The sequence below is a fragment of the Cupressus sempervirens genome, chromosome 7 (genome assembly GCF_028749045.1).
Source record: "Cupressus sempervirens isolate cs-2001-9-10 chromosome 7, ASM2874904v1, whole genome shotgun sequence".
Taxonomy (NCBI): Eukaryota; Viridiplantae; Streptophyta; class Pinopsida; order Cupressales; family Cupressaceae; genus Cupressus; species Cupressus sempervirens.
The window spans coordinates 325,817,434-325,839,792 of NC_143124.1; the positions used below are offsets into that span (position 1 = coordinate 325,817,434).

Here is a 22,359-nt window from a genome sequence, read left to right on the forward strand (position 1 = left end):
TTCCCTGATCCACTATGTATAATCTGAGAAATTGAGAGAAGGTTGGCAGAGAAATATGGAACATACAATATATCATTGAATATACCATCTTGGATGGGAACTGAACCTTTTTCGTAGACTGGTAGTGCAGTTTTATTCCCCTTGAGAATATGAGGAATAGGAGAAGCCTCAAGAGTAGAGAAGACACCTTGAGAAGATGTCATGTGGTGAGAAGCACCTGAGTCTAGTATCCAAGGAACCTGTGAAGGAGATGTAATGGTAGCCTGTAATGCATGACCCTTTCCAAGATCCAATGTAGCTGGTGAAGATGTGGAAGAAGAATGAAAGGTAGATCCTTGTGAGGTAGAAGAGGATGGAGAAGAAATGGTGTTCTTCTGAAGAAGAGCTTGCAAATCTGCAATTTGTTTCTCATAGCCATCAAATCTCTTCTGAAAACAATGTGCCTCATCATGAGATCATTTCCCACAATAGGAACAGGTAGGAGTCTTAGTCTTCTTTTTCTCCTTCTTCTTAGAAGATGATGAGCCAGTAGAAGAGGGATCTGATATCTACTTTGACTTCTGCTCCTATGTAAGTAATGCTTGTGATTGTGAACCTGAAAGTGAATCCATCTGAGTAATCTTGGATTGTTCACGGGTTAACCGATCACAAAATATCTCAAATGAAGGCATCTTATGTCTATCACCCAAGGCATCCATAGTGGAGTAGAAAGTAGAAGAGAAGATCTGATATTGCCCCCTCAACTTTGAGAGTATCAAAAGGATACACTCATCATCTGTCTTGGTTTTCCCACATCCTTGTAAAAGTGTACACAGAGATTTGAACTTCATCAAAAAGTCCTCAATGGTGGGAAAGTTATCAGGTGTTAAAGAAGCCAACTCTACATCTAGCTGAAGTGCCCGAAACTCATTTACTTGGCCAAACAAAGTCTGAAATTTGAGCCAATAAGCTCATGGAGTAGTCAAACCATCCAAGTGAAATAGTAGATTCTCTGAAATGTTCAATGCAATCAATCCCATGGCCTCATCCATTTTTTTCCTATGCTGAAGAGCCTCAAAAGCTCGTGTAAGAACAGGTTGATTCTCATCCAGACATGACCATAAACCCCTTGACATGAGAAGCTGTGTCATTTGTGCCTTCCATGTGTGATAGTTGTGTGGTGTGAGACAGGTCACAGATGGATCTGCCATTAAGAGAAAGAAGAAGACAAAAGTAGAAGGGTCTTATTCTGAATTAAATTATAGAAAAGAAAATGCTCCCCCCCACAATATATAAATTGGGCACTCTTTACTTAGTGCAATTATAATAGCCAATTTAGGGCCTATTTTGGAAAGTAATATTTTTGTCTACAAAACCTATAATCTAATTGCAGATCTGAAAAGTAGACAAAAAAAATACACTTTCAAAAAAAATAGAACCTGATTATGTGTCCAGATGAGCCCGTACTAAGTATTTGAAGTGGAAAAAATTGAGAATTGCAAGTTGTATAAAAAAATAGGAACAAAGATCTCAAACCACCTACACCAATGTGTAGATCACGAAATCCTACCTCAAAACAAAAAAAAATTGCTCGAAAAAATGAGTCCGTATGAGGGAGATATCGCTGTTTGAAAATCACTGTTGTAGTTATTATTTTTGAATCGCCGTCATCACACCTCCAAAAAATAAAGAAAAAAGACCAAAAATATTAGATCTGTTATGCTAAACCCTTTTTCTCTTTTTTCTCCAAATATTGAAAAAAATGCTCTTCCTCCCGATTGAAGAAAAAACCACAAACAAACTAGGGTTTGTGTCTCCGAATCGTGGTTTCAAAAAAATTTTTCAAACAAGAAGCAGCAGGGAAGCTTTGATACCATGTAGGAGTTGATGAAATCCAACTCCACAGTTGCCAAGATCACCTACATGCAAAGAGCTTGCTAAAGAGAAACCGAAGGAACAAGAGCTTGAAGAAAATAAAGCAAGAGAAAATATTTCACAATAGGAAAAATGAAATTGCTATGTGAATGGATGATTTTACAACAAGAGAGAGACCGCTTATAAAGGCCTCAAGGAAGCTTGTAGAACAAGCTGGAAGTGGTAGAAGATAAGGTTGACAACCAAGCATCCGCAAAAAGGTGGAACATGCTAGAAGGGAACAAACTCCCGTGTTGTCAACAACTAACCACTGCATGCATTAAATACTAAATCTTAAATAAATGCATTAACCTAAGTAAGCTTAAGTAAAATAGAATAAATAATTAATAATTAATTATTTACTCTAACAAAATTAATCTACCAATTCCAACATACAAATTAGCAAAATTCTAAAAATAGTTATTTAAATTATTTAACATAATTTTAAAATAATAATGTTATTATTAAAATAAATTTCAACCATGTTGATTTTACAAACTAGAATAAATAAAGAAATAAGATAAAGTGATTTATGGTTTGGGTTCTATGCCTTTATTTTTTATCTCCAATCTTTAATTTTGTAAAATACATGATATTGTAATTTTGATTAGAAATAAATAAGAATATCGATCATTTTCATTTTTAAGAATATATTTATTTTGTGACCAAATTAATTACTAATTTTTTATTATTATTTGAAGAACAATCACAACTATGTTATACATCTTTACATGGTAAAAACATTTCTTACTAAAGCTATTCTAAAATGCTACTCTTATTTAAGAACACTAAAGATTTAAATGTATGAAAAATATACATTTAGACTTCCTTCCATGCCTCTCAAACATATACATTGTCTAGACCCTAGATGACATATTTGGGAAAGTGAAATAATGTAAGCATACGTATTTTTTGATGTGTCCATTTTTGTTACTGACATTGGTAAGGTAAATCTCAAATGGGATAAGGAAGCAATGATAGATGATGTATGTGATGGATAAACCTAGGGATAGGGAAGCCTCAAATCTTTTTGAATGTAAATTCATTTGTAGAAAAGGTCAATGTGAACAAATATGTTGGTTTTATATGGAGCACATGTCATGAATCATCATATGACTACTTTGTTTGTGCCTACATGGTGATTAGGTGGGAATCTTGTTATTTTGACTAGGTCAACTATTTTAAAATTGCTAGAATAATTCTTGGATTAGATTAATCTTGTCATTTGATATGTTAACTAATCAGGGAATTAATGCTATTAAATGTTTTTTTTAAAGTTATGTTAAAAGAATAGTTAAGTTGTTTTATGATCATGTTTATGATATTATGTAGACGTGATTTAAGTTCATACTTTGATGTATGTGTATGTATTATAGTTATGATGTTCATATATGATGTTTTATTAATGATTGATGGATACGGAATCCTTATGTTTGTGAGTGTTTGAGTGTATGTAGGTGTCGAAGGCAAGGGTCTAGTTGAGGTAGAGAGAGTTAGCCTCTCGAAAGGGGATAGATGGATAATCCTTGTAGCATATCACACACCACTTAGTCTAGCGTAAATTAATGTTGATGCATTTGATTTTACTTAAATTCTTAACATATATAATTGTTAATAAGATATTGAAATGAAGTTCAATGATATGACTAATGTTCTATTTTTATGAAAGAAAACTATTATGTCTTATAGCTCTTTGATTTCAAAGATTAAAAATAAATTTAAAAAATTAGGAGTGATAACTTTTTTTAATGATAATTTTAACTTATTTCCTTTAAAATGATGTGTTTATAAATGAGGTTGTGGATATTTTATTGTTTTATGACAAATATTTATCTTGACTCCTTAAAAAGTTGTGTTTTTTTAAATGAGTTAGTTTTTGGATATTGTTTGGGAAGGAGGTCATCTTATGGTTGCTATATTTGAGTGTAGTAAATGCTCATTTTATAGCAAGTTCGAGGGCAGTTTCTTCCATGACAGAGGTATAATTATGTGTGTTGGGGATTATTGTTTTGTTTTCTTAGAATTCAACCTCTAAATCTCTTTTTTTTTTTTCTATGCCCTCTAATTGTGTGTGCTGGCCAGCAATAGCTCCTAAATCCAAATGCTAAGAGTATGTTGTATTCAACAAAAACCCTCCATTACTTAGAATATTGATGGCTTTTTAAATGAACACTTTCCGTCTCAAAATTTCAGTCACACAATTTTGCAAAAATGTGATTTTTCTGATTTCATTTGTTTCACACTTATTGGAGTTGTTAAGTTAGGATTGATTCAATATTGGACTTATTGTAGCAAGGAATTAGTTCAGATTTAAACATGTTCAGTTATCCTTATCAATTATCCAATAAAGTTGTGAATTAATGTTGTGCTTCCATGGGATTGCCAAACCAAACTTGCTCCACAACCTGATGTTCATTGTAAGTAATAGATAGAAGAATAATTACATGATGGGATTGCTTTGTCCTTAATGCCGAACTCCCCTGGCAGGGATTATTGTAGCAAAAGAAACAAACTTTAGTCAAGGGTTTAGACGTTATTGGATAGGGGAAGGAATGTTTAAACAAACACCATGTTAAGTAAACTTGAAAATGTGAGTAGAACCTTTTGTAATAGGACTAAACCATTTGTTATTTTAAAATGCTAGTCATACTTCTATAGTTTCATTATGAAAATATCTAAGTTAAATTCTATCCTTCCTCCATTATGGAATTTGAGGGAAGTAAAATATGTGTGAGCTATTGAAATTTTGTTGCACCATTTTTTTAAACATTTATGTATTAATATGCTAGCTATAGACTCTCAGTTTATGCCTACTACATGATCAGAATACCTTGGGTTGGTAATTGCTATAAACTCCAAAACACTATAGTACATCAAAAACTTTCCTTCATAGGGGTCACTTCAATTTTTCAATGGCATTGTTACCAAATTTTTGAACAGATGTAAATTGAGTGTTAAATTTTGTCTATAAATGCTGATGTAACCGGTTATCAGACTCTAGTGACAATAAAGAAGGTCTAAGGCTCTTTGTTCATGGAGACTTCAAACAACTGGATAACTGTTGGAACTCAAATAAGAAGTAAATCTAAACAGTAGTTGTTTTAAATTTTAAATTTTATTTTATTTTGTGCTTAGCTAGAAATCAAGCCATGTGTGATAAAGTAACCTCTATAATCTTTGAGGTTAAATACAATAGTCTGAATGAGAATGATAAGGCATGATCAATTTGAAATGAAGTAACATATTTGTATTGAACTGCTCATTAAAACCTTATTGTTCTATTATGTTGTAACTTAACTCTTTTACTATTATTTCAATATGGTAAATAGAGTAAAGATCTTAAAAACTAGGTTGCTCTTAGTGTATTAATAACAAATTGAACCAGAACCATAGATTGTTAAGAATGTTGTTCTTGATAATGCTGCTAAACTGTGCCATGTTGGGTGGCATTATTCCATTCTTTTGATTTTTGAGGTATTATAGTTAGACCATGTTTTGTTGAGATAAATCTCAAACTGCCTATGAGTTGTCTTGAGTGAGTTTTATTTCCTTATGGATGGGTGTATATGGCATTGGGAGGGTGGAGATGGATTCTTATTGTTTTGCTTCTCCCAACCTGTCGAGTGTTGCATGATAGGATTCATTATGGTTTGACTCTCTATGCATCATTTTGGTGAATTTAGTGCTTGGCCAAGCCATCTTTTATTATTTCAGTTGAAATACTGTTATTTCTAATATTGTGTATGAGAGATATGCATACTTTCATTTAAGCATAAAGTAGATATGTTGACTAGTATATATGGATAGATATGTTATTTCTTTTCCTTGCTATTTGTGTGTGTGTGTGTGATTAGGCTACTTAGCGCATGGATGTCTATAGTAAGTTTCACAGTTGCATCGGATCCATTTGATCTGTCTTGATTTGGGAAGCTAACCTTCTCACGCTAGGGTCGAGGAGTTCTTCATTGTTAGGAAGAACCCTAGGAGAGTATTACTCTGTGGTTGGTGTGGTAAAAGCTCCTGGGCCACACCCCCATTTTTAGATAATAGATGGACATTGTTCGTCGGCTAAGGAACAGAACAATCAGAAGTAGAACAGCTAACATTTGAAAGCTGTATATGCCTATTGGCTGATCATTCTTTCTTTCTTTATGATGTACATGCATCTTTTGGGATGTACCTATGTATCATAAACATTTATGTCTCCATTTCATTGAATGGTTATAATGAAGAATTATTTTTGTGCATTATACTTCTCAACAACATTGTTATTGGAGTTGAAACGATCTATGTAATCAATTTCAGTTGACAAAATGAAATGTTTGACTTTTCAAATCTTTTGCTGATGTGTATCTTCTTATTTCCTATTTATCGTTTTAAGGATGAGTTGGCATATTGTTGTAAGAATCGATCTTTACAGCACGGCAAGCGAACGAGTGGGGAGGATTCCGCGAACCTACACACCACTGATCTGGACAAGTTGAATTTTCTGAATTATTCGTGTGTCCCTCCTGCGAATTTACGAGGAATGATGATAAATGATTCCTGTGTCCTTCCAAGTTTCGTTGATTAAGTTTTTAGCGTTTTTCCTTTTCTTTCAAGCTTTCCCAACGATCAGTACGCGCTTTCTATTTTAAAATGGAAGCTGCAACGTAGGACTGTGGTAGTTCAATCGAAACCTTCGCTTGCCACTATTATATATACACTCACTCTACCACTTATTCTTATTGCACTGCTAATTCAATTCAATCGGCAAGCCAAATCCAATCATCTCTCTCACAGACGTATTTCTGGACTACACTGCAGAATGGCTTTGATCAGTACTACAGCGAACGAGGTTTTGGTGATCACCACTAACGACGTTGAAACAGTCATGAAGGAAACATGTAATGATCAAGTGCTGAAAGCCCATGAAGACAGATATGACGGCATAGTTGTTGACATGGAGAATATGCAGAACGATGTCTCTCTTTTTGCAGCCTCGCTCAAGGCGTCACTTTCTCAATGGACGCGCCAGGTGATCAGTCCTTACTGCTCTGTTATGTACAATTACATAAAATCCCATGTTAGTACCTTTTCATTCATAATACTTGTTGGATTGTACAGGGAAAGAAGGCGGTGTGGATTAAAGTGCCCAAGGAACAGGCAAAGCTAGTCCCCGTTGCGATCGAGGTTAGTTCTTCAATAATTTGGTGCTACCCGCCTTAATTCTTTTTGTTCCCATTCCAATCCATTTATTTACGCTTCAATCGATACTTTTTGACGGATTGCAGTTGGGATTTTGGTACCACCATGCTGAGCCTTGGTACGTGATGTTAGTTTATTGGATTCCCCAAACTCCTTGTACCATCCCCAATAATGCTTCACATCAAGTGAGGATTGCAGCTTTTGTATTCAACGACGACGAACAGGTAACGTTTGCATTTGTATTCCTTCTGCTCAATTTTCTACCCCTGTCCCTAGCAACTATTATTTAGAATGCGATATAATCGAATCTGATGCATAAATTATGATGATAGGTTCTAGTAGTTCAGGAGAAGTGCGGACCTTACAAGGATTCCGGGCTGTGGAAGATGCAAACGGGAAGGATTAACCAGGTGTGCCGCTTAGACTTGGACATCGTCAAACTAAATTAATGACACTTGAGCTATTATAGGCACGCACTGATATATATTTGTTTGTGATAGGGCGAAGGCATTAAGGAAGGGGCCATAAGAGAAGTTCAGGAAGAAACAGGGCTAACTGTCACTTCTTTCGTCTTTTGGGATTTTCACTTCTAAACAATTCAATTTCCTGACATATTTAGTTATTGAACTATATTCCTGCACTTTTACAGATTGATACTGAGTTTGTACAAGTGGTCGGGTTTAGGTAAGCACAAACTATCATCACATTAATGTATTGTAACATGTATCATAGATAATGGAAAGAAGGATGAGTTTGAAGTAGTATTCTTTTCATGGCTCTCTAATAGTTGTGGGTGAATGAACTGCAGGGATGGTCACAATGCTCCCTTTGGAAAATCAGATATGCTCTTCCTGTGTATGTTGAGATCAGTTTCTTCTAACATTGTTGCGCAAGATACTGAAGTTTCTGCAGCCAAGGTACGTTTTTAAATTAGTGGCGGTGATTCAATATTATTTAATCGGATATTGCCTTATCGTCTTATGTGGGGTTCAAATTGTTTGATTGTTTTTCCAGTGGATGGCGATTGAAGACTTTGCATCTCAGCCTAAAAACCAACAAAGCAAACTTCTGAAAGATATGATCGGCGTGTGTGTTGGCAATGTGAAGGGACGATGCAAAGGATTTTCAGGCACTGGGATATCCTCTAACTCCCGCAAACCCTCTGCCTTCTACTGCAGTGCCCTTGATTCTGAATAAGAAGTACATTGATGTAATATTTTGAGCCATCTGTAGATAATAGTAGATTTCTTCATGAGAAATGAGAGCACTCTATTTAGTTACATTTGTTATAGATTATATTTTATTCATTCTTTATGTAATTTTGCAAGTTGATTTTGAAATATATATATTATTTTCGATAATTGAAAGACATTTGTATTGTATCGTATATTTGTTGTTATGGTCATTTTAAATAACCATTGATCATTATTTCAAGTTTGAGGAACTCGTAGTCTATGATTTCATTTGTATAGTTTAAATGAGTGTGAAAATAACTTTTATTTATGATTTATATCATAAATGAATGGTTGATCTTATGTGAAATGTATAAATGTTATAAATGAGAAAGTTTAATATGTGCATTTTTGTAATGTTAAAGTTTGAAGCATGTTCATTATTCAACAAATTCGATACAATTTTTTATATATATGTATAATTACATAAATGAGTGTATATATGGAATTTCTTGACGGAACTATCATTACACTATTTTTCAATAACGATAAGTTTCAGTTTTTATTCTTATTTAGGAGGTAGTTGATTAGTGCATCATTTAATTCAAATGTGGCCTCTAGAAAGTTTAATTTGTTCTTATGAAATATAGTGTTCAATTATAATGAATGTATTGCATACTCATCACATTTCTTGATATTATAAAAATAAAGCTACCACTCTTTTAAGAGAATTATCTTTCATCTCTTCTTGTAATTTTGTTGTTCAATAGACTTTTCATACAAATATAGTTTAATTATTGTATTATTGTTTAATAGGTCTAAACCTAGATTAATTATTATTATCATATATTGAGCTTAAATTACTTTTATGTGTTAAGTTCAAGTAGATGAGAGACTCACAAATTGTCACAATGTTATAGGAATACTACCTAACATTTGGATTAAATATAGTACCAATATAAATATTTAATAATTATTATTATCTTTAAAAAATTACTAGAATAATTACATTTAAAAAGTTGCCTAATAGTTAATATTATGAATATTTTGTTTATTTTTATTATATTTAGTATATATTCTTTTATCAAAAGCTATAAAAAAAAAATTAGACAAAAACCTATAGTACAATGGTAACTTATTATGAATATTTTGTTTATTTTTATTATATTTAGTATATATTCTTTTATCAAAAGCTATAAAAAAAAAATTAGACAAAAACCTTTAGTACAATGGTAACTTGTGAGTTTCTCATGTGGAATGTCTTGACCTTGGGCCTATACAAACTCACCACTTATAAAAAAATTAACCATTTATATAAAATAAATTTAATTTATGATATTTATAAAAGGTAATCTTCTAAAAAGGTTTAAGTATATCATTTTGCATAAGTAATAAATATGGGAAAGATATGTGGAAGTTTAGTTTAGGAAGAAGAATTCTAATTTCAAAAATTGAGGGTCTAGAAGAATTACTACGCAAAATTAAAAGAATAAAAAAATGTTAAAGTTTAGAATTTGAAAAATAGGAACACACATCTTCAATTCTTTGTTACTTATGTAGGAGTGTAAAGTCAATTTTTTTTGGGGGGCATATTGTTCTTTATGGAGAGGGTTGGAAAGTATTAATAAGAGTTGGCATTCATGAAAGAAGATTCTAGGTATAGAATAATGATGAAGTTGTAAATATTTTATGGATGGTTTTGGGAGACCCCTTAGAGATTTTATAGGCTAAAGATTAAATGGAGAAGTTGGAGGATAAGTTTAGGATGGGAAACAAAATAAATGGAGAGTTATGTGAAATTTTTTATTTTTGACCTTGTACTGAGGAAAACCATGGAACACAATAGTAAAATGGTAGGTTTGGGGTAAGAAGTGGGTATTAGGTATTGATGACCCTCATTAATTTAAAAGAAGAAGACTAAGCCGATCAATTATGCAGCACTCACATCAAAAGTTGAAGAAGAAAGTGAGTATGAAGTAGAGAAAGAAGCAACAAGGGGAAGAAAAAAGAAGAGAGGGACACAACACATTCAAAGGAAATTGAAAATTATGAATCAATGAAAATATTGTTTGGAGATCATAATGTCATGGCTTCCCCTCCCTCTCTATGTTTGGGTCAAAATGAGATGAGTTCTCCTGTGGCATTAAAAGAAAAAGAAATTTAGGCTAATCAAGATGAAACGAGTTCTCTTGTGGTGATCAAAGAAAATGAAACTTAGATCCTCCAAAAGAATGTTGATGATTAGAAGCCAAGAGAAACCTTTAGGCTCATTAATTATGAATATTTGGCCGACCATGGCTTATTCATCTTTCTAAAATATGTTAAAGAGATGGAGACTAAAAGCATGTCTCACGACTTGAAACAAAATGGAAAAAAGGGACAAGTCTTTCTGGGAGGAAAAAGAGAAGAAGAAGGCAAGGATTCTAGTGCTACAAGTGGTTTATGAAGAGGATTTAGTGCTAAGATTATAGAGAAGGATATAAATTATCTATCCATTGACCCACCTCATGGTGTATTACAAACTGTAAAAGTAGTTTTTCTCTACTCAATTAGACTGGATAAATGGATATTTCATTCCCTCAAAATGTTGAATTTAAAATGTAGAGGTGTTGAAGGGAAAATTGAGGATATGTAGCATAAAGAGGAAGAGCATGGGAAAAAGGAGAATGCTATAGACAAGAAGGGGAATTGGGAGATGATTAAAGAAATGAAGAGTAAAACTGTACAAAATGAAAAAAATGACAAGAGATGTGCTAAGTAGCTATTAGAGTTTTCCTAAAGCCAATGTAGAGTGCATGAATAAGGTGATGAGCACCTCAAGGAAGGGTAAGAAGGTGAATCTAGTGCTCAATCTCGAGGAAAATGAGAAATAAAAAGTGGAAGTTGGCATTAGAAAATGTACTCGATCCAATACCAAGAAAACATTGAAGAAAGAGACCTAAATTGACAAAAAGACATCAAAGAGGTCATAGGGAAGATCAAAAGAAGTTAGCATGAGCTAGAAGATAAGGTGGAAGAATTAGTCTAGCTTCTTCCACTTTTATTTTTTCCTCTCTCTCTTTACTTTTCTTTAGTTAGACTATTTGTTCTCTATTCATGCTAGTTTAAGTGTTGGCTAGATAACCAGGGTTGAATGGATATAGATATGGGTATTTCCATTGGTCAAAACATTGTTTCATCTTGGGAATTTTAAATTTAAATATTTTAATTTAGTACTGTTGGGCTTTCACATCCCTTATAAAAAAACTATTTTTTTATCCTTAATCGAAAACAATTCAAGAGTCACTCTAAATATAGGCTTTTGTCTCTCCATTTTATCTTGGGTAAGTTTCCTTTATATGCAATAGATGCATCCTTGGTTTTGTGCTTCCTAATTTTGAATGCAACATAATCCCAACCCAAGTAATTGACCAATTACGTCTTTATTGTTGTATGTGGTGGAGAGAGATCTTATAAGGGATATAGTAACTACACCAAAACCCCCTACATAGAACTAGATCTAACCATGTATTATGTAAGATTTTTTGCACCAAATACCTACCACATTGATAAGCCAAGATCAGGGACAACTTTAAGAAACCCCCTCCCAAGACAATTTATAAAATATTGGCGAATCCATCATTTTTTTGGTAGGAAAATTTTATTTCCCCTGGGAAAAAAATTCAACATGCAAAAAATTTAATTTTATTGGCCATTATTTTACAATGTGGAAGAATTTTAGAAAATGGGAGAGATTAATTCACTTTTTTTTGGTGAAATACATAAATTAGAAAGTATTTTTTCCTCTTGAATTAGAAGAACATATAAATTATGAGGCAATGTTTTCCCATTTGGTGGAAAGAAGATATAACGTGTGATGCTTTTTTCCCCTTAGCTAGAAAGGGTACATAATTAATGAGGCAATTTGGTTGCTAGTAATGCAAACAAATGTAATGCATTGGCAAATGTTGTACAACTTATTTTCAAAGCATGTGAAACATGACAATAAATTTTCTTTTGGTATTTAGTGCATTCTTTATAAAACCAAGTTGTCGATGAAAATTATAATGTGTACTCAGAGTAAAAGGTTTTCTCTAGATTGACAAATACACTTGGGAAAGTTGATAAGCATGGGACTTCCTATTTAGAAGCATCTAGTAGGATAGCAACCAAACCATGTAGTGCACCCAAGGAAGGTTGGGTCTTAGGAATATTAGTATGATATTATTAGTAGCATGATGAACATAGCATGGGATCTTCAGATAACTTATGCCAGGTATATCAATGATCAACGTGAATTGGAGTAGGAGGTAGAAAGGGAGAACTTAGACCAGGAAATTCATGATTTGCGACATCAAAAGAGGCTCAATTCACATGTTGCAAACATAGAACACATTGGAAATTTATTGGCAATGTTTTGAGCTATGCGGTGGGCAATTCATTAATTTTCTTGATTTTCAAATCATTTGGTAAATTTTTTGGGGAAATTTTGCAAATTAGTTATTATTTACCAAAGAGTGTGAAGCTTGTATGTACCCCTTCATTTTCTATAAGGGGTACCAAGACTCTTCGGGAGGTATCTAAAGGATACACAACATATAATAGGTATACTTATTAGTTATTGTACTAACTTGAATGTTTGTAGAATAGAATTTTGTATAGGATCTTATAATGTTATGCAACTATTTAAATTTTTAAGCTCAATTGTACTCATATTTTTTAAATTAATATAAATCTAGACTATTTTATGCCTCATTAGATGATTGTTGATTAACATATTTTTTACCTATCAGAATTTGTCTTGAAAGGCCCTCCCTATTTGGAAAAAAGTACATATTAAACTTTGTTACACAAAAACTATCAAATATTAATTGGTAATAAATACAACACACTAGAGTTGATTCAAGCACTATTGTATCTTTTGATGATTATATATCAACAGTGAAATTTTTGTTTTGGGTTGAATGCCTAGAATGAAACCTGGATCTATTTTTAATTTATGTATTGGTGGCAAGTGTCCCCTGTCCTTGCCACCACCTCCACTAATTATCACTTGCTATGTGAGTTGACATTAATAAGATGTCCCATCACTTTCAATTACATTCCCTCTATCCTCCACTTTACATGCTTCATTTTTTTCTCAGTATTGAAGAAAAACTATAAACTATAATATTGCATATGTGGGAAAGACTTCCAAAGATTTTCTACTAATAAAATTTAACTTTAAGGACTAAGAGATATAGAAGGTTAAATGAAAACCATGGCAGTTGACCTTATTAAAGTATTAGTAGGTTCTTCTTCATCATTTATCAAATTTCTTTTTTAAGTAACTATGGTAGTGCTTGAAGTATTGAGTTTTCTTTAAAATTATACATATGTGTTTAGATTTGTAACTCCTAAAGACCAAAAAAGACTTAAACAACTAATATGCATTTCTTTTAGTTCATTGACAACATAAAATTGAATACATAGAAATTTGGACCAACTTAGAATGAAAATACTTTCTTAAATAAAAATTTGGACCCATCCTGAAGTCTTGGGCACTCATTTTTAGGTATGAGTTGCAACAAGCTTCAGACTTGAAGGGAAATTATACATGTTACTTGATCATTGGATTAAAATACTCTAGTTACAATAAAACATGTGATTTTCACTAAGGAGGACATGCAGTTAGCCTCTTAACAATTTTGGTGTGACAACTTCAGGTTCACATAACTCCTTGTCTTCTCTTCCAAACCACCCATCATTATTAAGAAGGGATATCAATTTTTATAAATGCTACTCTGATGGGTCCTAGTTCTATGAATCATCAACAGGAATGTACTTTCTTATCCACTCCTCAAATTCATCACCTATTGGCCACTTATGCAAGATGATTCAATCTTCCACCTATCTATATGAATTATATTTTACTATGTCTTGTGTGACTTCCTTTCAAAACTTTATTAAAATACCCTAGAATTTACTAACTTTGAAACACATTCTTAAAAAAGTGTGATATTCATAACTTGGGTTATGGGTTTCACCATGTCATTTACCTTGGTTATAGCCTCATTTCTCCAACAATAAAAATCCTTCACACTTTTATCCCCTTTCAAAATTGGCGGCACAAACATATCCTAAAAACCCATTAAGTTGTCTTTCAATTCTACCATTTTATTTTCAATGGTTTCGGGAAGAATTGAAAAATTCCTCAATGATTTTATAATTTTAACTATGGGCATGGCACATGAAGGAGCATTGGGGTCCTCCCTAATATAGAGTTCAATTTTCTTTATTTTCTCCATTTTGTTAACCCATTTTTGGTAGGTCGATTTAACCAATATCCTATCATCTTCTACTTTACTAATAGCCAAATATAAAAACTCACACACCTAGTGGAGCCTAAACATTCTAGTATTAATCTTCTCATGTAGGTGCATTAGAGAATACTAAATAATAATCTCCTTATTATAATCAAAATTGTTCTTATCACTCTCAATTTTAAACAACAAGTCAACCTTCTCTTTCAAAAATGAGTCAACATTTTTACCTCCTCTAGTTGGAACTTGCTAGAGTTGTACTACTATACTTGTAGGATAGATGGTCCTATGCTCAATTGTCTTTAAGAGCTTGACTCTTCTACACTTGGTGCTATAATGGGAGATTTAGTTTCTTCCACCTAGGTTATCTTTTTTTCTAAAAAACCTACCTAAGTTTGAAAGTTAAAATTGATTTTAGTTATAAGCAGAAAAATATGATTATATCTCTCCTATAATTGCTTATATTTATTATCCTTTTATATCACCACATTATGTACATAGGATACATTCTCTTGTAAATCTCCAATTATTTAAGAGAGCTTCACATCTTTTACTCTCTATAATACTATGTTTCACCTAATACTAGTATTCTCATCAACACTTTACTTTCCTAAAGGTAGAAGTAGAGAATGACTAAGTAGCTAGGGTGCTCAAGTTTTTACTATAATACATTCTACTAGTAGTTCTTTCAATTTGACCAATATTAGGTCTCTTCATCCTTATTTCTCACATGATGGAATCAAAAGCTACAACATCTACTACGTTATGTTTTGGGAGTAATAAGACTTCTGATTCTTTCAAAATTCTCTTTCCTTTGTATTGATTAATAACCTTAAATTTAGTCATCATTTCTCATTCAATTTCTTGTAAGATATCCTCAACATCAATTCTAGGTCTCTATAGTTTCTTCTCATCTACTTTATGCAATAATTTAGTCCTCTAGTATTACCAAAGAAATTGCTTGAAAGGAATTAATTTGATGAACTTATCATCTTCAATGAACTTCCTACAAGCATCTATCCTTAAATATATAGGAATTTTTTTTTTATTTGCTATGTGGTGATGTTAGAAATAGGTTCCCTGGGAATTTGGGTAATTCCTTAATTTAATAATTCTTCTAACACCTAAATGTAATCTGCTTCTTCATCATCATCCTTATGGATATTTATTTCTCCTAATTATTCCACATCTAGGATGGGATCCACATTTTGTGTTGTTCCTTCTCTTCAACCAGTTTCTCTTGATGCCTTCCTAATGGTGATGGTGGAGTGGGTGGCCTTAAAGATAAGTGGGAAGGGGTTTTCCTAATATGGTCTTTGGAATCCTTCCTTTGATAAGTAGTTGGTGCTTGTCTACTTCTAGTTGAATTCTTCCTTTGATATACTCAATCACAACAGTTTCACTCTTCTTCTTTTTAAATGTGTCCCCATCTTGAGGCCTTTCCTCTTCTCTTGTCCTTTTATGTCTCCTTCCCTCTTGGGGAAATAAATCACATGCTTTCAAAAGTAATTCCAATCATGCAACATCTTCAATAAAACCGACCTTTGGTGCTTTGGCTCTGCCAAGCTTTTCATTCATAGTACCATTGACATCTAATAAATTTTCAAAAACAATCCTTAACTTCTAAGCCCATATCTTTGCATCTAGAAGTGGGTCATAACTTGGATCCATTACATGTATTTCATCTAGTAATTCTTCATATACAAGCCAACACTTCTTCTTTCTTTGAGACTTCATATCGTGGTCATTTCAAATGATATCTTCAAGGAAGTCAAACTCACGTTTCCCCCTTAATGTCATTTTTATCTTCTAAATTAACATCTCATAAGATCCCTCTATATCATTCGATCTAGCTCTTCGAATTAATTCCCAAAGAATAAGCCCAAAAAAAATGAACCAATTTTTTCTTCCCTCCTTTTGTCACTACAAAATAATGAAAGATTGTCAAATCAAGAAAGAAAGTTCCCTTATGTGCATTGATTGGGAAATCAGTGACCTACAACATACCAATTTGCCTCATTCCTTTAAGAAGGCTAATCCTCAATGGAACATATCTTGGGAGCACAAAAGGTCTTCCTAGGAAACCACAAAATCTAATAACAATTCTATGAGGATAGAATTAGATATCTCCCCATTTCTAGCAAACCTTTGGTTTTACATCACAATCAATTGGCCTCAAAAATGTCTACAAGAACTAGGTGAAATCTCTAGTAGATAGAAAAATTATTCTCTTAAGAGAAAATATAAATTGATTTTCAAATAATGAGAACATGGGTTCATTCCAATCAATTGACAAAATAGTTGACCATAACTAAATTGGCAATGTCTCATTGTCTCTCTCAAAATCTATATACACATGTTGGAAAAAATAATCCCTGTTATGGAATAAGATCATGTGGATAAGCAATGAATACCATCTAAAATCTATTGATTCCCCTCATGCGAGGTTGTCATCCCCTCATTGATCCTTGCCTCTAGGTATTGGAGAAAATTATAAATTACTAGAACCCCATACTTTTGAATCCCTAAATACCTCCACATGGTATCTTTTATGATTTTTCCCCTACTTGTATATCCTAGCACTTGATATATAGTAGTATGTGCATTTAATAAAATATCATCATAATGATCCATATTACCCACAGTCTATGAGATGGTTGTAGGGATTAACTTGATTCCATTCAATTTCTTTTAAAAAGGAGCTATCAAGTAATGTTGTACTTCAAGCCTAGCTTATTCAAAATCATATTTAAATATTTTAAAATTTATCTCATCAGTTACATGTAAGGCATGGTGAAGGTCGATAGCCTTTTTGATAAATTCAATAACAATTTTCAATAGGAATTCTCCATCTAAATTCCTAATTATTTGAGTGATTGGATCATATTTTGCTACAAGATTTAACATATCAATATCCAAGAAGATAGTAGGAGCCACTAGTTTCCCTAGGTCAAATTGTCATATGTTATAAAAATTGCTTCATGCATTTTCTTAGCCATACCATCTCTTGAAAATATCCAAACCCTTAATTGGCATGTTGGTGTCACACACATTTCCAAATTTATCTTTTAATCTAGGATGAACTTCATTATTAAGGTTTTACATCCCTCTAAAACTTTCCTACCCTCTTTAGACAATGGTAATTGGTAAGTAAAGTCATCATATAAGTGCCTATTCTCATAGTTAAATTTACCAAAGTACTTCTTCTAATGTGGCATTTTTAAACAGTTATATCTACTAGGCTTAATGTATTTATAAGGGTTTGATAAAAACACTAGCATTTCAAAAATAATCAAACCACAAAAATTTGCAAAGCTTTAATTCTTCACAAAATACTAATTTCAAAATTTTTAGAGGCTACTATGTTACTTACTTGCTTCACCTTATTGGCTAAAGAATTTTTTTCCTCAAATTTTATTGTACAATCTCATGCTACAAGTGATCACAATTCTTGAGTATGAAATACACCAAGGTGACAAATTCATATTGAAGTGACATCATTTAACTCCCTCTAAATGACATTAAACCATCTTTCATGCAACATAACTCTAGTTATTAGTATATAACCTTTTCCCTATGTATTAGTATGAGATTTGAATATCCATTAATGATCTTCTTCTGTTTTGCATCAGATGGCTACTACTTTATTTTGGCCTTCATTTACCATCCTAATCGCCACTTGGGAGCCACCATTTAGCCAATGGAAATAAAGAACGATGCCTCATAAGCTCAATTGAAAAATTTCACACCTTTGAGAAGAGAAATCTACATTTCTACATCTCTTATTTTCTTTACGAATTTCAAAGGTTGTGAAAACACATGGATCATTGATCTCCCCTTAAGATGATTCATTAGAAGTGAATCTTCATTCATCATGCAATTAAGTCCTAGTCGTTGATTTTAACCTCGTGTAGAATCTTCATGATAAGTAACTTGAATACCTTTTGGCACTAAGTAAAAAAAAGGAAGAATCTCACCTTTTTCCATAGAGGAGAAAGAAGCTTGCGAATAAATTAGAACTATTGATCTTCTTTAATTTAATTGTTCCATCCATGACTATGTTTAGGTCCACTAAAAAACTCCATGTGGAACATTAATATGTCAGGTCCCTACCAACTCCTTAGGTGTCACTAAACACTTTGTCTGTCAATCCTAGAGACATGGTAGAATCTTTCTTTTTTGATATGATAATTTTAGGAATGTAAATAAGTGAGAACCGTTCAATCAAATTAGTGGGTCCACCTGCAAAGAACACTTTATCATCCTTCAATCCACAGGGTACAATTTGATGCTTCCCTCTTGTAAATGTACTTTAAACTATTTACATCTGATCCCAATTAGTTTTATCTAGACCATTGAGATCAATAAAAACTCTTGACTAGACAAGGGTCACCTCACAAATTCAAGTTCAAGTCCCTTTGACGCATCTTCATCTTCCTTCTTTTTTGGAGTAGAGAAAAGATTTCAAAAAAAAATAAAATTTTTTCATCTTCCATCTAGCATAGTGATGACATTTGAAATGTTGCTCCTGCCACGAGACACATGTTGGCATCTCATTATTTTTATATGAACTATGTCTAATTTCATGGAGATGTGCTAGTCATCAAATTGTGACTCCACCCAAAATATTATATACCAAGTGTTATTCATCAATTTAACTTTCAACCAAGGGGAAATAACTTAAAAGATAAGCACAATTAAGCGATAACAAGGGGCCCATTTATGGTGTGACAACCATTTCTTAAGACATTAATAAAATAAAAAGAATTTCCACAGGGTGGAAACTTAAAGTTATAGTGCTTAGGAAAAGGGGCTCATCATGATGGAAAAATTCTTAAGTTACTATAAAAAGTAACTTAAAAATACAATCTTTCAAGCAATACCACAAATTTTGCTAGGTTTTGCACACTTACGGTAAATTCTAATGGATTAACTTCACACAAGACCCTAACCATAGACATATTCCAAGGGGAAAATATCAAACTTGATGATGTTTTTTTATCATAAAGTAGTACCAACACCATCATCACGATGAGAAAGATAATAATGTGAAGTATAGATAGGATGCAGACCAAACTTAATAAAAAGAAGAAAAGGAGGGGGGCAAGGAGAAAGAGAAAACAACAATGGAAATAAATTAAAAAATAAAAACTAAAGAGAAAGTAGGGGAAAGGAAAAGGAAAGAATGACCACATAAAAAATGAAAATAGAAAGAGGACAAAGAAACCAATCTCAATAGAAGTAAATAATAAATGAAAATAATAAGACCCACACACACACCCACACACACCCACACACACACACACACACAATTTAATAAATAGAGAATATCTATATTAAGCTATGTATAAATTGTATAGATATACTATTTTATAAATACATGAACCCACCTAATTATATAAAAATATATATAATATATTATTATATATAAATATGTATACATTAATATATACATAGTTAGATTATTTATATATGACTATATAAGATTAAAATATAAAATATAAAATATGAATGTATACAAATAAATTTTATGTGTGTGTGTGTATGTATGTATATATGTATATGTATATATGTTTATATATATATACATATATGTGTTTATATATAAATATATATATATATATATATATACGTATACATATATAAATATACACATTTACTATAGGAATTAGGTATTGATTCCCTTTATTTAACTAAAAGGAAGAAGACTAAGGTCAATTATGGAGAGCTCATCTCAGAATTTGAAGAAGAAAGTGAATATGAAGAAGAGAAAGAAGCGGCAAAGGGAAGGGGAAAGAAGAGATGGAAACAAAACATTAAGAGGAATTTAAATTTTTTGAATTAGTGGAAAGATTGTTTGGAGGTCATAATGTCATGGTTTACCCTCCCTCTCTGTGTCTGGGTCAAAATGAGATGAGTTCTCCCGTGGCATTAAAAGAAAAAGAAATCCAGGCTAATAAGGATGAGATGAGTTCTCTTGTGATGATCAAAGAAAGAAATTCTAGATCCCCCAAAAGAATGTTGATGATGAGGAGCCAAGAGAAACCTTGAGGCTCATTGACTATGAAGAGTTGGTCAAACATGAATTATTCATCTCTCTGAAAGATGCTAAAGGGATGGAGACTAAAGGGATGTCTCATAGGTTGAAACAAAATGAAAAAGGGACAAGTACTTCTTGGAGGAAAAAGAGAAGAGGAAGGCAAGGACTCCAATGCTGCAAGTGGTTGATGAGGAGGAGTTTAGTTTTTATCTTAAAAAGGAAGATATAAATTATCTATCCATTGACCCTCCTCATGGTGTTTTACAAATTGTAAAAGTAGTTTCCCTCCACCCACTTAGATTAAAATTGAAAAAAATGACAAGAGATGTGCTAAGTAGGTGTTAGGGTTTTGTTGAAGAAACTATAGAGCATATGAATAGGGTGATGAGTACCTTGATGAAGTGTAAGGACGTGAAGCTGGTACTCAATTTGGAGGAAGCTAAGAAAAAAGAAGTGGAAGTTGACCTTTCAAAATGTACTGGATCTAATATTAAGAAGGCATTGAAGAAAGAGACCCTACTCAAAAAAATGTCATCAAAGAGGTCACATAGAAGATCAAAAGAATTCAACATGAGCTAAAAGATAACGTCTAAGAATTAGTCTAACTTCTTCTACTTTAATATTGTTTATTTCTTCTTCTTCTTTTCCTCTAGTTAGACTATTTATTCTTTGTTCACGTCAGTTTAAGCGATGGTTGTAACCAAGATTCGATGGATGTAGCTATGGGTATTTCTATTGGTCTAAACATTATTTCATTTTGGGAATTTTATCTTTACATCTATTTTTTAATATTGTTGGGGTTTCATCTCCCTTGCAAAAAACTTCTTTCATCCTTAATAAAAAAAATTCCAGAGTCACTCCAAATATAGCTAGGTTTCTATCCATATTATCTTGGGTGAGTTTCCATTTTATGCAATAGATGGATGCTTGGTTTTGTGCTTCCTAGTTTTGAATGCAACATAATACTAACCCTAGTAATTCACCAATGACATCTTTATTGTTCTATGTGGTGAAGAGGGATCTTATCAGGGATATAGTAACTATGCCAACACCCCCTACACAAAACAAGATATAACCATGTATTATGTGAGATTTTTGGCACCCACTACCAACCACATTAATAAGCCAAGATTAGGGATAACTTTAAGAAATCCCCTCCCAAGAAAATTTATAAAATATTGGAAAATCTATAATTTTTTCCTTGGGCAATTTTTTCTTTCAAGCTACAAAAACTTTAATTTTATTTGCTATTTTTTTCAACATAGAATAATTTCATAAAATGGAGGTGATTAATTTATTTTTCAGTGAAATACATAATTTAGGAATCATTTATTTCCTCTTGAACTAAAAGAATATATAAATTATGAGGTGATGTTTTCCAATTTGATGGAAAAATATATATAATGTATTAGGCAACTTTTCCCTTTAGCTTGAAAAAATACATAATTATTGAGGCGATTTGGTTGCTTTTAGTGCAAAAAAATGTAATGCATTAGGAAATGTTGTACAACTTGTTATCAAAGCATGTGAAATATGACAATTAATTTCCTTTTGGCATTCAATGCATGCTTTATAAAACTAAATTGATGGCAAAAATGAGAATCTATACTTAGAGCATAAGGTTTTCTCTAGATTAATAAGTGTAGCTAGGAAAGTTAATGAGCATGGGACTTCCTATTCAAGAGCATCCAATAGGAGAGACACCAAACCATATAGAGAAACTAGAGTAGGTTGGGTCTTCTGAATATCAGTACAATATTATTAGTAGCATGATGAAGACCATGTG

The 22,359-nt window shown here is 32.4% G+C and overlaps 1 protein-coding gene across 1 annotated transcript; it reads left to right on the forward strand.

Annotated features, from left to right (window-relative positions):
• The first annotated feature begins 6,639 nt into the window (after nt 1-6,639).
• Nucleotides 6,640-8,339, forward strand: LOC149546728 (nudix hydrolase 2-like). The gene is made up of 8 exons (XM_089794646.1): nt 6,640-6,910; nt 7,000-7,065; nt 7,167-7,304; nt 7,413-7,490; nt 7,581-7,637; nt 7,730-7,764; nt 7,889-7,997; nt 8,095-8,339. The coding sequence occupies exons 1-8, from the start codon at nt 6,701-6,703 to the stop codon at nt 8,275-8,277; spliced, it is 876 nt and encodes a 291-aa protein (XP_089650772.1). The 5' UTR covers nt 6,640-6,700; the 3' UTR covers nt 8,278-8,339.
• The last annotated feature ends 14,020 nt before the right edge of the window (nt 8,340-22,359 follow it).